At 42.8% G+C, this 15,104-nt stretch overlaps 1 protein-coding gene across 1 annotated transcript in view; it reads left to right on the top strand.

The window, feature by feature from the left end:
- The window catches only part of SPRED2 (sprouty related EVH1 domain containing 2), a 115,307-nt gene that overhangs the window by 73,068 nt on the left and 27,135 nt on the right, over window positions 1-15,104 (top strand). Inside the window, exon 2 of the mRNA XM_080813030.1 lies at window positions 12,094-12,271. Coding sequence (XP_080669156.1) covers window positions 12,094-12,271 — 178 coding nt within the window. The remainder of the gene's footprint in view (window positions 1-12,093; window positions 12,272-15,104) is intronic.

Raw genomic sequence — 15,104 nt, 5'->3', positions numbered from 1 at the left:
TTGCCACAACATAGGAACCTTTTAAAAAAAAATGGGGTAGGGGTGTGGTCTGTTTACCAATCTTAGTCTTTTATCTGTCCCTAATGCCAGTGACCTTGAACAATTCCCTTCTCCTGTCTGGACTACAGATTTTCCAAGCAAGGGGGCTAAGAGTAGATGGTTTCACAATTTTTTTTTTCTGACATAGAAATGTATATCTAAGGGCGCATGGGTGGCTCAGTGGGTTAAAGCCTCTGCCTTTGGCTCAGGTCATGATCCCAGGGTCCTGGAATGGAGCCCCACATCAGGCTCTCTGGTCAGCGGGAAGCCTGCTTTCTCCACTCTCTCTCTCTCTGCCTGCCTCTCAGCCTACTTGTGATCTCTGTCTGTCAAATAAATAAATAAATAAGAAATGTATATCTAACTTGTTTGTGTGGCCCTTCATTAGTCCTGATTGGAGACCTAAACTCCACCTGCAGGCCCCACCAGTATCCCGGTCTCTACCTGAGAAAGGAAGAGGTCCAGAATTCTTCAGCGAGAACAGATGCCTTGCAAGTGCTTTGTTTTGTTTCTTTGTGTGTTAAGCTTTTCATCTCAGTTGAAGGAGATGGCGGAAGCCTAGAGGAAAGGGAACAAATGAATTGGTAATTCCTGCCATCTGAAAGGCTTCCGTGTTCACTAGATCGGTCGGGAACAAAAGCCCAGAGGCTCTTAAAATCTAGTCAACCTGTTGCAGGCTCAACATACGGACTTACTTTCTTCTTTGTGGGTCTTTGTGTGAGAGTAAGTTTTATTAAGGACTGGTTCGTAAAGGATTTTGTAGATTTAGAATTTGGTATTGACATAGTTTGGTAAAGTAAATTCCTGACCTTTTCACCATGGTTTGCTTTACAGTGGACAGTGGGGGAGTGGCAGGTAAAAAATGGGAAATGTGACCTGGACTGCTTGAGAAGCTGACTTTTTAGTACCATTATCAGCATCTTCTAGGCTTAGTGTTGATCTCCATTTAGAATTGTGTGGCTCTATAAATTTTCTCTCTCATCTTCTTTATGAAAGTCTTCAGTTGTTGAGAAAAGTTGAAAGAAGTATACAGTCAACACTCACTAGTTCCTGTCTCCAACTACCATTTTACTGTTTCTGCTTTATCACCTGGGTATCTGTGTGTCCATCCCACTCTCCATCCAGGACACCAGGTTATGTTTATGTATATTTCAAAGTCGGTGCAGATATTAGTGCCTTCTTCTTTTTTTTTTTTTTTAAGATTTTATTTATTTAACAGAGGGAGAGAGAGAGATCACAAGTAGGCAGGGAGGCAGGCAGAGAGAAGGGGGAAGCAGGCTCCCCGCTGAGCAGAGAGCATGATGAGGGGCTCAATCCCAGGACCCTGAGATCATGACCCGAGCCGAAGGCAGAGGCTTAACCCACTGAGCCACCCAAGTGCCCCTATATTAGTGTTTTTCTCCCTAAAAACATCTCAGCATGTGGGCTCATTAGGTACTCTCTCCCTTTGTTTTCTCCAATTCAGTGAGAAAGAAAGCAAAGATCTTCTGAGAAAGTCAGACTGGGAAGTTCAAGGGCTGCAATTTAAAGACCTGAATTGGAGATTATTAACTTTAAACAGCTCCCTTTGCCATTTGTGTTTTGAAGTACCAGTTTTTCTATTACATGTATACTTTAATGTGGTGAGAGTTAATTTTCTTTAGTAATCTAACATTTCCATTAGCTGGTCTTTGGGGGTTTAAATGTGGATCGTAAATACCATTTTTGGAAGGGTGTGTAAAACAGAGGGAAAGTCAAAGAAAATTATTGCTTTCAGAGTAAAAAGTAGGAGAAGAAGAAAGGGTTCTTCAGGGGTGGGTTATTTTGTTTGTTTTAAGTTGGTAATCCTTTGATCTTGATTAATTATGAACTCCACTGAACTCCAGGCTCAGCAAAGCAGCCGACAATAAAAGCAAAATCATAAACCTGGATTCAGACTTCGGCCTCTCTCCTCCCAGGCCTCCCTCACCCCCACTTCCCACTGTGTGATCACCCTGCAGCTCAGCCCTTCAGGACAGAACCATTCCAGTCTGTGAGAAGTAGACTCATTCTCTTTCAGTTGGAATAAATTTTTTTTTTTAAAAAAAGCAGTTTAGCCATGTCCAAGTTGTCCTGCTCTGGTGATTTTTGACAAAAGCTCAGAAATCTTCAATAGATGCCTTGAATGTTAATAAACTATTGTGATAAAAATCTTACCCTCATTTATTAAAATGGTTTGCCCATGCCTAAAATTCCCATGTTAACGTCAAGAGAATCTGTGCAGAATACAGGGGATATAATTAACATTAAAATGAAACACATGTATACATGTATATGTTTATCTTGTTTCTTCAGTAACTAGCTATGGCAGATATGATTCCTTTCCTAGGCGTACACATGAAAGGCACAAGGAGCGGAGGCAGACTGCTGATGTGTCCGGTTGGGTTTGGAAGCCTTGTTTGGTATAGATTTGCCTTGAAAGCAAGAGTCTGAATGTGAGTTACCCCCTTGTGCTAGTGTAATCCTCACATGTGACAGGGCAGAGAATCACTCAATGCTGGGTTTTACAAAAGCTTTTCCAAAAAATTTTTATAACTTTGTTGAATGCAGTGGAATTATAATCTTTTAAAAATTTAAAAATTATATTATACTTTACTTTTTTGTTGTTGGAGTTTAATTTCCTGGAAACCAGTGTTTAAGACTCAGATGATTTAAAATGTATTTCACAGCCTGCTATTAAGGTAATTAATTATCCACCGTATAGACACTTGGCGGATAAGGATACAGAGGTCCCAAGTGGTTGACCAGGAATCCCAGTTAGGATTTAATGGCTCATGCCCAGGGATCTCCAGTTCCCTAATTTCCCCCAGGGTGGAAATTAGGATTTCTGTTATTAGTAGGGATTAGAGCAAATAGTTTTCAAATTTCAAGAAAAATGATTATTTTCTTCACTGATTATGTATCCCCCTGCTTCCCCCAATAAACTTCCAGACCTGTCCTGCCCCATTGCTTCAGGCTTGACCTTACCAGGGCCTTTCTTTTAGCTGTATGCATTACTCACCTCAAGAGGGACTTGCTCAGAAAAGTTATGTTGACATAGGGAGAGTTGCCAAAGAGCCATTTAAAAAAGTCTGTCTTGGATACAACTTCTAAAATTGCCTTTTCGGGTGCTGAAGTTAAGATTTAATTCAAACACTTCATTGTCCCGGCTTAAAACAGCCCAGTATTATGATTTTAGGTTGCCTATTAGCAGAACAGCCCTCATGCCTTATCTTTTTTTTTTTTAAGAGATTTTATTTATTTATTTGACAGAGAGATCACAAGTAGGCAGAGCAGCAGGCAGAGAGAGTGGGGGAAGCAGGCTCCCTGCTTAGCAGGGAGCCTGATGCGGGGCTCGATCCCAGGACCCTGAGATCATGACCTGAGCCGAAAGCAGAGGCTTAACCCACTGAGCCACCCAGGTACCCCCCTCATGCCTTATCTTAATCATGCCCCCGTTGTCAGCAACTCCTCATCACAGATAGTAGATATTTAATATTCTTGTGGCTGCTGAAGTTAAATGTTGGTAGGAAATGTCTTGTTGTTTAATAAAAAAAAAAAAAATAACAGCTCTGTGTCCAAGACATGTGATATATTACATAAATAAAATCAAAAGATCTCTACAGAAGGAAAAAAAAACCTGAGAGCAGTAGAAGTAGAATCCAGCTGAAATACTCTTTTCTCTTGTGGAGGATTCATGCGTGTTCGAGCTACAGGTGATAAAAGTCAGAGGTGAAATGAAAAATTTCATTTTGAGCACAGTACAGTGGAGTGAGTTTAATATAACTCTGTAATCCTTGCTGAGAAGGAAACTCCAGTAATTGCTAGCACGCCCACACGCCGCTGTGGGCGTCCCCACCTTGTGTTCACGGACCCCAAAGGTTTGCTCCTAGAATCAGAGCTCTCGCTGAGGTGCGGGGAGCAGAGGCTCAGACAGCCTTGGCCGGCTGTCATGTCACTGGCCCGGCAAAACTGTCCGCAGTGTTCCCAGGCTACGAGGATGTCAGAGGACCCCCGAGGGCTTCTGGTATTTCCTCAACTATTTCCTCAAAGGCCTCGTTAAACCACTTTAAAGCTTGTGAGTCTAATGTCCAGTCTTGATCTTTGTTCCTTTTTGTCTTTGCTTCATTTCCTTTTCTTGGCCAGTATGGGTCACAGGACACAGCAGCCAAGAAAGAGGGAGCAGAGCGGTGAGTGGCACAATGTCTGGTACCCTCCATTTGGCCAGCCCTGCAGAACGTCCATGCCTAAGGACATGCCCAGGGCAGGTGCCTTGGCCCCACGCGAGAGAGAATGTGCCAGAATGTTCAGTGCACGTGCTGCTGTGGCTCTTAGGTCCGGAAGGTGTAAATTAGCACTTGAGATTAGAAAGCGTGTCTGTTTCCAGTACATTGTAACTTGAAGATATTATAGAGGCATGTAGCAAGCCAAATTGGCCCTGTGTCTTAAATAAGGTATGGGTCTTTATTTTGAATCATAGAATCACTAGCTTATAAACTACGAGTTGGTGGTAGTTTTTCTAGAGGAATATTTTTGTATTAAGATTTCAATAGGAAAATAAAAACAGTAGTGGCCATATCTAATTGACTTGTGAGGTTTGGTTTTTAAATTACTAAATGTAATAATCATTCCTATTTCAAAAACCCAGTCTTGTTGGCAGTATCCTTCATAATAAATGGAGAAAGCAACCCTTTCTATTATGTGCCATAGAAAATGGTGTGTGGGTGAGTGGGTCTATTTATATTCCTCATTGTAGCTAGGTAGCATAACAACAAAGATGCTGGGTTTTTATGTGGCATTTGAGGATGAGAATGGACATCCCCTGGGTGAGGGGAGGACTCGGACATGGAGGGCTCTAGTGACCTTGCAGTACAGCAAAACACACTGGCTTATGGTGCAAGGCAGAACTGGGGATTCCTAAGACATTTTCTCATACCCTCACTCAGGGATTCTGAGCCCACCACACAATAAAAGGAGAACCTATTCACACCCCTCTGGGACTCCCACAGGACCCCAGGCTTTGAGCTGTATTGGTTCCTGGGTGAAGTCATTGTAAGACAAGTACCCCCTAACTACCACAATCACCTTTTGGGTACCATGTGTATGTATTGGGGTTCCATTCCTGGAAACTCATTACATACCATTTTTAAAGTACCTAAATTGACCTTGAAGATAGAGCCTAGAACAGCTCTGTTGTAACCCTCTGGGGGGAATTACTCTGCAAAGGCGAAGTGAGCTGGGGTGTCTCAGAAAAGCAGCAACATAACGAAGATTTCCTCTCTCAGTACATCCAGGCACGTACAGACGGCTTCAACACCATGAGTTCAAAGTCATGGTATTACTACCTGTTCAAGTACATGGATTCTTCTACTAGTGGATACTGGGGTAGGGCAGTCCCAGTATGACTCTCCATCAAGTGTACTGCATGGCTGATTTCACAGGTGTTCAGTAACTGTAGGGAAGGCTCTTTCTTAAGTGATCTTAGCCTACTTTTCAGCTTCCCCAACTCCAGTATCCTGCAAACCAGTTCTCTTTATGAAGCAAACAGTTAAGATTCAGAAAATTTCCTTCTATGCTTCATAGTGCCTGCTTATCAGCATTTGAGAGGAAAGCTGGTACCTTTTGCCAGACTTGCTTGGCTGCTGCCAGATCCAGCATCTTCAGTGGGCTTTTCTTTTTTTTTTTAGATTTTATTTACTTATTTGACAGAGATCACAAGTAGAGAGGCAGGCAGAGAGAGAGAGGAGGGGAAGCAGGCTCCCTGCTGAGCAGAGAGCCCGATGTGAGGCTTGATCCCAGGACCCTAGGATCATGACCTGAGCTAAAGGCAGAGGTTTTAACCCACTGAGCCACCCAGGTGCCCTTCAGTGGGCTTTTCTTGCCACTGTTTTCTATTCTATGATGGCCTAACTGTACACACTACACATTTTGGTGACATTAAGTGGGCAGAGCCTGTGTCCTACCGTTAGTGGCTGGTACAGAGCTGAAAATCATGGTATCACCATGCATAGAACCATATCATGTAGAAAACTCCTTTGCTTATAATTTTGGAGTAGAGACATTTTTAAGACCAGAGCAGTCCACTTTAAAAAAATTAAGTAGTTGATACTTAACAAAATAACCACTTATGGAACGACCACCTGGTTAAATAGAATCCGAACATTGTCTGGCTTCAGCGCACATGCCATACTTTGTATACATGTATCATCAATGGAATCAAAGAGACCTTGTAAGTCTATAGGCACAAGGATGACTGGGGTGGGTTGTGGGATATGACAACAGTAAAGGTGTGCCCGTGTTATATTTGGGCTCAGCTGGTGGCTGTGCCCAGTGAAAGAGGGAACCTAAGAGGCCAGGATCTTGGCTAATCCCTCTCAAGTTCTGGTGAAGCACAGAAGGGTGGAAAAGAGAGCAGGAAGGAAGGAAGCAGTGATGTTTCGCAGAATGGAGAGATACAGGAGCCTTGTGATAGATGAGGGGGCTGGGAAGTTTGGGGGGGGGGGAGTAAAAGTTCCAGTCTCCATCCCCAGAGCCAAGGGGGGAAAGGCAGAAGCACAGGTCCAGTTCACAGATGGCAGATGGAATTATTTTCCTCTACAGGTGTGTCTGAAACGGAGGCTCAAACCAGGTCTTTATAAATCCGACTTGCGTTGGTAATTGCTGCAGGTCCATTTGGGATTTTCTTCTGTTGGCGAGGCCCTAATAGCCTCCCTGCTACTCTGGTCTCTGCAAACTGGAAAAGCCCCAAAGGCCTGGAAACACACTCCTTAGTGGCCAGGGGAGCTAGTCTTTAAAGGACCTGTTTTGTCATCAGAATCAGACGTTCAGCAAAAATAATGATGGCTGCAGCTTACCAAACTTCTCCCTATCAAGCACTTGACTTCTGGTGCAGCTTTTAACCTTCAGGACATTCCAGCAGGGTCGATCCTCTGTCTGTGTCTAGATCCTCAGTCTGTGTCTTGTGTAGACGAGGACATCTGAAGCTCCACAAGAGGATTCTTCAGCTACTGGGGTCAGGGCGCTGCCGAGCCTGTCCGGCTCTGAATGACACTTCCAGACGGTGCTGCCTCATCACCATTTCCTACAGTCCCTTAGTTTACCTTGTTTACTTCTGTAACATGGTCCAGACAGGGCCTGCTTTGAATCTGGAAGAGAGCTTAGAACGTAAAAGCCAAAGATCCAAACCCTGCTGTGCTCCTTTGGAATCAGTACCCCCCAAATAAGAATCTCGTTTTGAAATTGTTCTTACCCTGCCTCCCCATCCTGCCCTAGGATGTCCCCTCCCTCTTTTGCACTTTCAGTGATCACAGTACAAGTCTTACTTTTACAGATAAGCCCCCATGTTTGGAATGCAAAGCTTTTTCCTTAAAGAAACCACGTTTCAGTGGCAGAGCTCCAGTTAGATTCACAGAAGCCTCTTTTGCTCATAATGCACTGAAAGGATAGGATATGATTTGGGGGGTGGTAGTCAGATCCCAGATATAATGACACTGAGTCTTTGGGGGCAGTTTAGCTCCAGCTCAGACACTAGAGCTCCATCCATTTGGTGTTTGGATCTACACGTGGAATTTCACCGGGTCCCTGACAAGTTACACCAGGTTAGCACTTGCTGCTTCCAGAAGCATTTTTTAAAGTTTTGTTATTTTTGACAATAATAGCATTTTTTGAATTTCTTCTGAAGCATACCAGCACCATTTTCCTTGCGCAGATGAAAAAACTAATCTGCCCTTGCCCTTCCTGTCCCATCCTCCCCCAAACGAACCCAACATCTGGCTTAAACATGTTGTTTAATTCTTTCCAGAAAGAGACAGGGAAGGTGGGAAGGGAGTTTTCCTCCAATATACCTTTTTGGTCGTGGAGTTCACTGTCGTTTCTGTTCTGGGTGGGGTGACGTGCCTGAGTAACATAAATACACCACAGATAGGAAGCAGTTGGCCTCTGGCCATGCAGCTGGATTATCCAGACAGCCTTCACAGTTTTCAGTGCAACACTGTATCCCCCTGCCTGGTGTCAAATAGCCAGATGCCTCAGTAAATGCTGGCTTGTTGGGGTTGTGGCCAGACGAGATAGGGCGGGGGGGTTCTGTTCCCCTGGCCCCCAACACATACACCTCATCACAGAGGAGTCAGCGCTCTTGGGAAGGGACATAGGAGGAATTAGGGCAAGAAAGAGGATGTGGCAGACTGCAAGCGAAGACCAAAATTAGCAGCCCCTGTAGTCTAGAAGCCAAGGGGTGGGGTATTTTTTTAAAAAATGCCAATGTCTAAATACCTTTTGGAAGTAAGTTTATGGCACCAACATAAGTCATGCAAACTTCCCTTTTTCATGTCTGCTTACTCCCCTCAAACGAGGGAGAACAGCAGACAGCTGCAGCACATAAAAAGTAAAAAGCACGTTCTAACAAGAGTTGTATAGTTTCAGTTACTCACCTTGGCCATTTCCTATGGGGATGAACCCTTTGTACACTCACAGAAGATATGAGAAAGCTGAGTGTTTCATACTGGAGAGTTACAAATCCTGGGGACCCTTAGATTTTCTATAATGAATGGGACATGGTGATGGTTGGGGGGAAGTATATTCTCAACTTGTTTGTATGTAACTAATGTAAACAAATGTTACCAAATGTTCCTAATCTCTGTGATCTAAAGGAATATGGGTTTGAACCATGAGATGAATGGATTAATGATAGAAAACATGTGATTATTACATTTAGTTTTCTTATTAATGAAATCTTTATCCTATGTCAACTACGCTCTTGTGGCTCATAAGCAAATGCGTATTGAATGCTTTATTTTTTCTCTGATTTTGTTAGCTACAAATAACTTTTTAAAAACCTTTCTATAAATTTCATGCATGCAACCCATTCATTCCACAGCCTACCATATATAAAACAGTGCTGTAGGTTCTAGGGGTGTAACAGTGAACAAAAAGGGCAAAGGCCCTGGTTCTGTGGAGTTTACAATCTAGTTGGGAAAAGTGGGCAAACAAATAGAGCAAATGTCGTTTTAGTAACATGTAGAAAGATAAAGAAGGATGAGAAGATTTAAGAGGATTGGCAGGTACTACTTTATGTAAAGTGGACAGAGAGTTTTCTCTGATGAAATAACCTTGGGCAGAGACCTGAAGAAAATAAAGAAATGAGCTGTTAGTGTGGAGGAAGGAGGAGGGGATAGCAAGTACAAAGGCCCTGAGGGCATAGTGTGCTTGATGTGGAGGATAGGGGCAATGGGACTGAAGTAGAATGAGCAAGGAGGAGAATGATAAGTGCTTGAGTTTCATTTTTATTCAGAGTAACATAGGAAGCTCATTGGGTGGCTTGTTTGAGTAGAATCATAATCTGACTCACGTTTCTATTTTCTTAGAAAGTTGGGCGGGTGTGGAAGTAGGAAGTCCAGTTAGGAGGCGGTTGCAGTAGTCTGAGAGGTGATGGCAGCTAGGATCAGAGCAGTGACAACGGAGGTGGTAAAAAGTGGATTCTGGCTATATTTTGAAGGGAGAACCGGTTGGATAAAAAAGGTATTGAGAATTAAGAGTTCATTCTGAAACATGTTAATTGAGATGCCTACCAGAAACCTAAGGAGAGAAATCACATAGGCAGTTGATTTTACGGATCTGAACCTTAGGGAAAGGGTCTGGGTAGACATGTGAATTTGGGCACTGTTAGCACCTAGAAGAATTTTAAGTGGAGTTGTTGACCCTGGCTTGGGTTATGGATGGTTTAGCCATAGTTAAGGGAGGAGAGGCAGAGAGAACTGGTACAGAATCATAGGCATGCTAATGGGCACGGGTGCAAGGTCCCTTCTGACTTTCCTATCTTTCCAGGGAAATTAAAGCAAACTCATCCATCATTTGAGAGGGACAGGGTAGGTGGACCCATGAAATAATCCTCTTGGGAACAGATCAGGGAAATGGAGCAGCCTGCGCCCACTTGAGATTAGTGACTTTAAAACTAGACCTATGAACAAAGTCCTACTCAACAGCCTGAGCAGGGCATGAAGTTAAGGAGGTGGTAGAATTCCACCAGGGTTGGGGTTTCACCAGGCATTACAGTGGAGAAAGAGAGGGCAGCATTTTACGTTTTTGTACAAAAGCGTGTTGCAGTAGACTATGGAACTTAAGTCGAGTAGTGAATTGAGTGAGAACATGAAGGGGAGAGGGCAGGGGGTCAGAGTGATAGATGGTTGGTCCCCATGGGGTGAAGACTTGGAGGAATGTGGAGGGAGTGAGCTGCAAAGAGGGGAAGTGGCAGCTGGAGAGCAGGCTGCCTAAAATTGAGGTTAAGGAGGTGGTGCAGATATCAGTAATGACAAGGCCATGGGTATGACCTAGGCCGGGATACCTAAGGTTGGATGTAAGACAAGGGCATTGGGGAAGAGTTCCAGAAACTGAGAGGCCAAGGAATTGTACGGATCATCTGTGTGAATCAGGAGATGATCAAGAATCACAGCAGGGATCATTGTAAGAGATGGGACAGTGGGCCCATTTGCCACTGTCTTCCAGGAATGAGGGAAGTGCTGCATCCCAGAATTCTGTAGTAGATTGAAGAGGAGAGTGGTGGCGGCATGTTCAGACTTGGGAAACCGGAGAAACCAGAGGGCTGCAGGAGAGAGACAGTGGCCCGGTGTCAGTGGGCCCTGGAAGCCCAGCCCCAGAGCACATTTCCATGTGGGCTCAGAAAGTGAAAGGAACTTCTGGGAGGGCCCTGGAGCAGTCAAAATCATTGAGACAGAAAGTAGAAGGGTGATTGCAGGGGCTGGGCAGAGGGGAGAACGGTGAGGGGGTTTAGTGTTTCACGGTATGGAGTTGTGGCCTAGGAATATGAAAAAAAAGTCCTGGAGATGGATGGTGGGGAGAGTTGTAGAGCCTTGTCCGTGTACCTCATGGCAAAGAATTGTACAGTTAAAATCGTATGTGTTACTATGTATTTTACCGTTTTCAAAATGAAAGGAATGATCTGAAGAAGGGATGTGGAAATAAGAGGGAGCGGGGTGGGGGGGAGGGTAAGTAGATATTGAGCCACAGGGAGTCATGGGAAATCTGGGTAAGTGTGGTGAGCAGGGGTGGAGGGCAGAGGGACGGTGTCTAAATGATCTCTGGTGGACTAGAGACGGCAGTGGCCAGGCTCTGGCTGGCGTTGGGGGTAGGGGGGTGGTGTCTTCCCTGAGTCCCAAGGAAAGGGGGAGGGTCTGTGTTACTCTACATCTTTGTTTCTCTAGAATCTGACACAGTGCCTGGCATGTAGAAGATGTGAATATATGTTTGAATGAGTAAAAAATGAATTCTATCCAAAGAAAGAAAACAGCAAATGAGAATTTAAATGGCCTGCTGAAAAACCCAAATACGTTTCCCCAAAAGCGATGAAGAATGAAAAGAACTAGAGTTGGTCTCTGGAGAAGAAAGAGGATTTTTGGCAAATGTGCAAAAGAACTTATTGCGAAATTGAAGTTTAGACTGGAAAAAATAAAATCATAAACAGAAGGCTACACATGTGTAAAGGGTATTGGAACTGAAATCTTTTCCCACCTAGATACACGATTGCATGGTGAATTTGCAATTTGGAAAGGGATTATCCTGTTCTTGTGCTAAGTCAGAAAATGATTAGCTTTATAAAATGTTAAGCCTAAGTCATTCATTGTAAACTAAGTTTTTAAGGGTTGAAACTATAATATCCTCTTAAGTTCATAGGTTTGTCTTTCTTACTTGGTGATAATAAATTGCAGCAATTAGCTCATTCATTTTGTTATTAAAACTTACATCCAGAAACTAGAGTGTTAATGCCTATATACATCTCCAGAGACTCACAAATATTTTTAAATTACTGGGTGTCTTTTTAAAAATGTACTTTTGCAGTATATTTAGTATAAGCATTTTTTGTCAACCCCTACCCCACCCCCCCAAATTTGAGAAAGGCTACATTTTAAGGCTGCCACCAGGCATCAATTTTTCTTTTGATGAGTCCAGAACAGTGCCGGCTGGTATTCATCTTGTATTGGGAAACGTGTCCTGCAGCTACCAGACCATTGTCATGCCCCGTTCTTCTTGTTGTTGTCGTTTTAGTGACAGCTATATTGTGCGTGTCAAGGCTGTGGTTATGACCAGAGATGACTCCAGCGGGGGATGGTTCCCACAGGAAGGAGGCGGGATCAGTCGCGTGGGGGTCTGTAAGGTCATGCACCCCGAAGGCAATGGACGAAGCGGCTTTCTCATCCATGGTGAACGCCAGAAGGACAAACTGGTAATAGCAGACACGCAACACACGGTTAAATCAGCGACGACCGATTTCTTTATTGTTTCATCGCAAGCCCTCTTCTCATAGGTTTGGTGGTGGTGGTGGTGGTTGTTGTTGTTTTTCCCTCCCCTTATTTCTCTGACTTCAAACTGTTGTGAAAGCTTCAGAAGTTAGACCTCTGGAGCTGATGCCACATGCAGAACGTCACCCTGGCTTTCCAGCGAAGGCACTTCTACCACACACCAGACAGCACAGGTGCTTAGAAGTCGTGTGTTTGGCTGTCTTGTTGGCGTCTTTGCTTAACTGAGCTGTCTTTCTGTCACTGTAACAAGATCTTCAAAACAAAAGTGTGTTCCTTGTTATGAATCACATAGTAGTGAGCTGTGAGGTCGGGCTTTTTTTTTTTAATAATGTAGGGTTTGTTCATGAAGCATGCCATCAAGGTTTAGATGGTAAAAAGTCAAATGCAAAGGCAGAATGTCAACTGACATGTGGTTACGTGTAACTACTCTTCATCTAAAAGGTAGTGTAGCTTTTGTTTCAGGCACTAATGAAAAGAAAACCTATTTGGAAAAAGTAGTGGTATCACACATCTATAATAATTGTGCATGCTTATTAAATATGTATTTTGGAGAGTGGAGCATTTGTAGTTCATAAGATACAGTTCCATGAAGGACCTTGGATGTCCAGTTCTGAGTGAGGAAGGAATCTATGATACGGAGGAAAATTGAATGTTCCAACCCGTTTTTAATTAGTGGCCTTGAACCCGGAAAAACATTGCTCCTATCAGTCCTATTTGATCATGGAGTGTATACTCAAAAGCCATCTGTTGCTTCAGCATGTGCAGGATTGTATGGGATCTCAACAGAGAACATACAGAGACACCATAGGGAATGTCAGTGTTACATTTGAGATCCTAACAGTGAGTGTGTCTGTTGAGTTTTATGAGTTAAATGTACAAATTTTATCTTCTTTTGCAACCACTTCTTACTGTTTAAAAAAAGTTACCAAATAGATAAGACAGAACAATTTGTAAATGTTATATATAGATTAACAGAAATGCTATTTTCACACTTGATTCATTTCGAAAAATGCAGTGAATGAAAGTTTAAAGGGAGAACACAGCTCATTTTAAGAAGGGTGTCCTTTCAGGAAATTCCCTACATATTAGTCCAATAATTAAAACATTCTTATTTACAAGATAATCACAATACAGGCAGTGTAACCACACTACCAGTAAAAAGTAAAATAACTACCATTCAGCTGATGTCTGCCATGTGCTAAATAGAGTGCTAACCCTTAGAGTAGCCTGTGTAATTATAACTGAAAAAAATGAAGATTCAGAAAGACTCCTTGTTTTCAGTGACTCATCTTGAGGGCCTGGAACTAGTATTTGATACCCTGTCACTCTGACCCTAAAACTGAGCCAGAGTCACATGTGTGCAACTGCCCTTAGTCCTTTGGTGTAGTTTTTTCCCATAGGTGTGTATTTTTATTTTTCCATAGCGCCCAATTGGAGCTTGTCAACAATGTTGCATCTCATTTGCTTTGCCTTAACATTCTCAAATAAGAAATTTTTTCAATTGCTGGTATCAGGTTGATGTAACATTGTTTATTTGATCTCCTTAGGGTTAATTATAAATATTAAGGTACTTTCCCACCCTCGCCCACCACCTCATATGACCTACTTACATTTTCCACACTTATTATTTTCTTGGAATAATTTAGGGGGTCAAATTTTTATGACTTCGGATTCTTATACAAAGAAATGCTACCAGTGTGTATGAGAATTTCCTTTAACACATGGTGGGGGTGGGGGTCATATATTTAAGTCTCTACCAATTTGACAGAGTAACAGTAGTATCATGTTATTGAGTACTTAATGGTATCTTGTTTTTCTGTTTGTTAAGCAGCTGTAATTGTGAATTATCTGTCAATGTCCTTTGCTTATTTATCTGTTGGGGGCCTTATTTTTCTCCTTGGCTATGTGTGCCCTCTTATATAAGAAAGATACTAATCTTCATCTGCCTTATTTACTGCAAATACCCTTATAATTTGTTGCTTACCTTTTTATTTTATTCTTTTTCTAGCAAAAATTTTGATAGAATTTTTTTCACTTGTTCCCTTTTTATTTTTATTACTACCTTTGTGTTAGCAGATTATCTTGCCTGAGCAGTTAAATCTTTTTAGATCTCTTTTTTTCTTCGTATTTTCATAGTCTGTCGTAGACTATGTCAACCTAACATTGCCTTTAGATTCTCTCATCCAGCCCCTTCATTTTAGAAATACATTTATAAACTTGTATCTTACCATGGACTTGTACATAATAATTGTAAACTTTTACCATTTTGGTCAGGGCCCTTTATGTAAAGAACCTCAGCTAAATTCCTGTAACATTCTGAAGGAGGAAGATACTTTTATCTCCACTTCACAGTGGGAAACTCAGTGCTCCAAGAAGTGGTCCATTTCCTCCATCTAGGCACGTGGTCATAGCAGAGCCAGCATTGGAAACCATTTCACTGTGAGGCCAAAACCTGGTCCCCCTACACTAACTCTGCCAGGTAATAGGGCAGTCCTGGTTGTGGATGAGCTTCTGTTATTTGTTGCTATTGCACAAGGATTGTGTGCCTCATCCTCTCTTCACCACCCCCCTATACCCCATCATATTTCTCAGTCACCCCGTTTCTCTTCCTGTCCCCTCTATATTCTGTGACTCTACACTTCTAGACTTTTGTATGCCCTCGAACTGAAATCACACACCCGTATACCCATTTGTGCTTCCCCATCTCTCCACCCCTCACACTCTGAGAAATTCTAGACTCTCCTCCTCGGTGGTACT

This window comes from Martes martes (genome assembly GCF_963455335.1).
Source record: "Martes martes genome assembly, chromosome: 9".
Taxonomy (NCBI): Eukaryota; Metazoa; Chordata; class Mammalia; order Carnivora; family Mustelidae; genus Martes; species Martes martes.
Note: the sequence above shows the minus strand (reverse complement) of the source record. Positions and strands in the feature narration are given on the sequence as shown.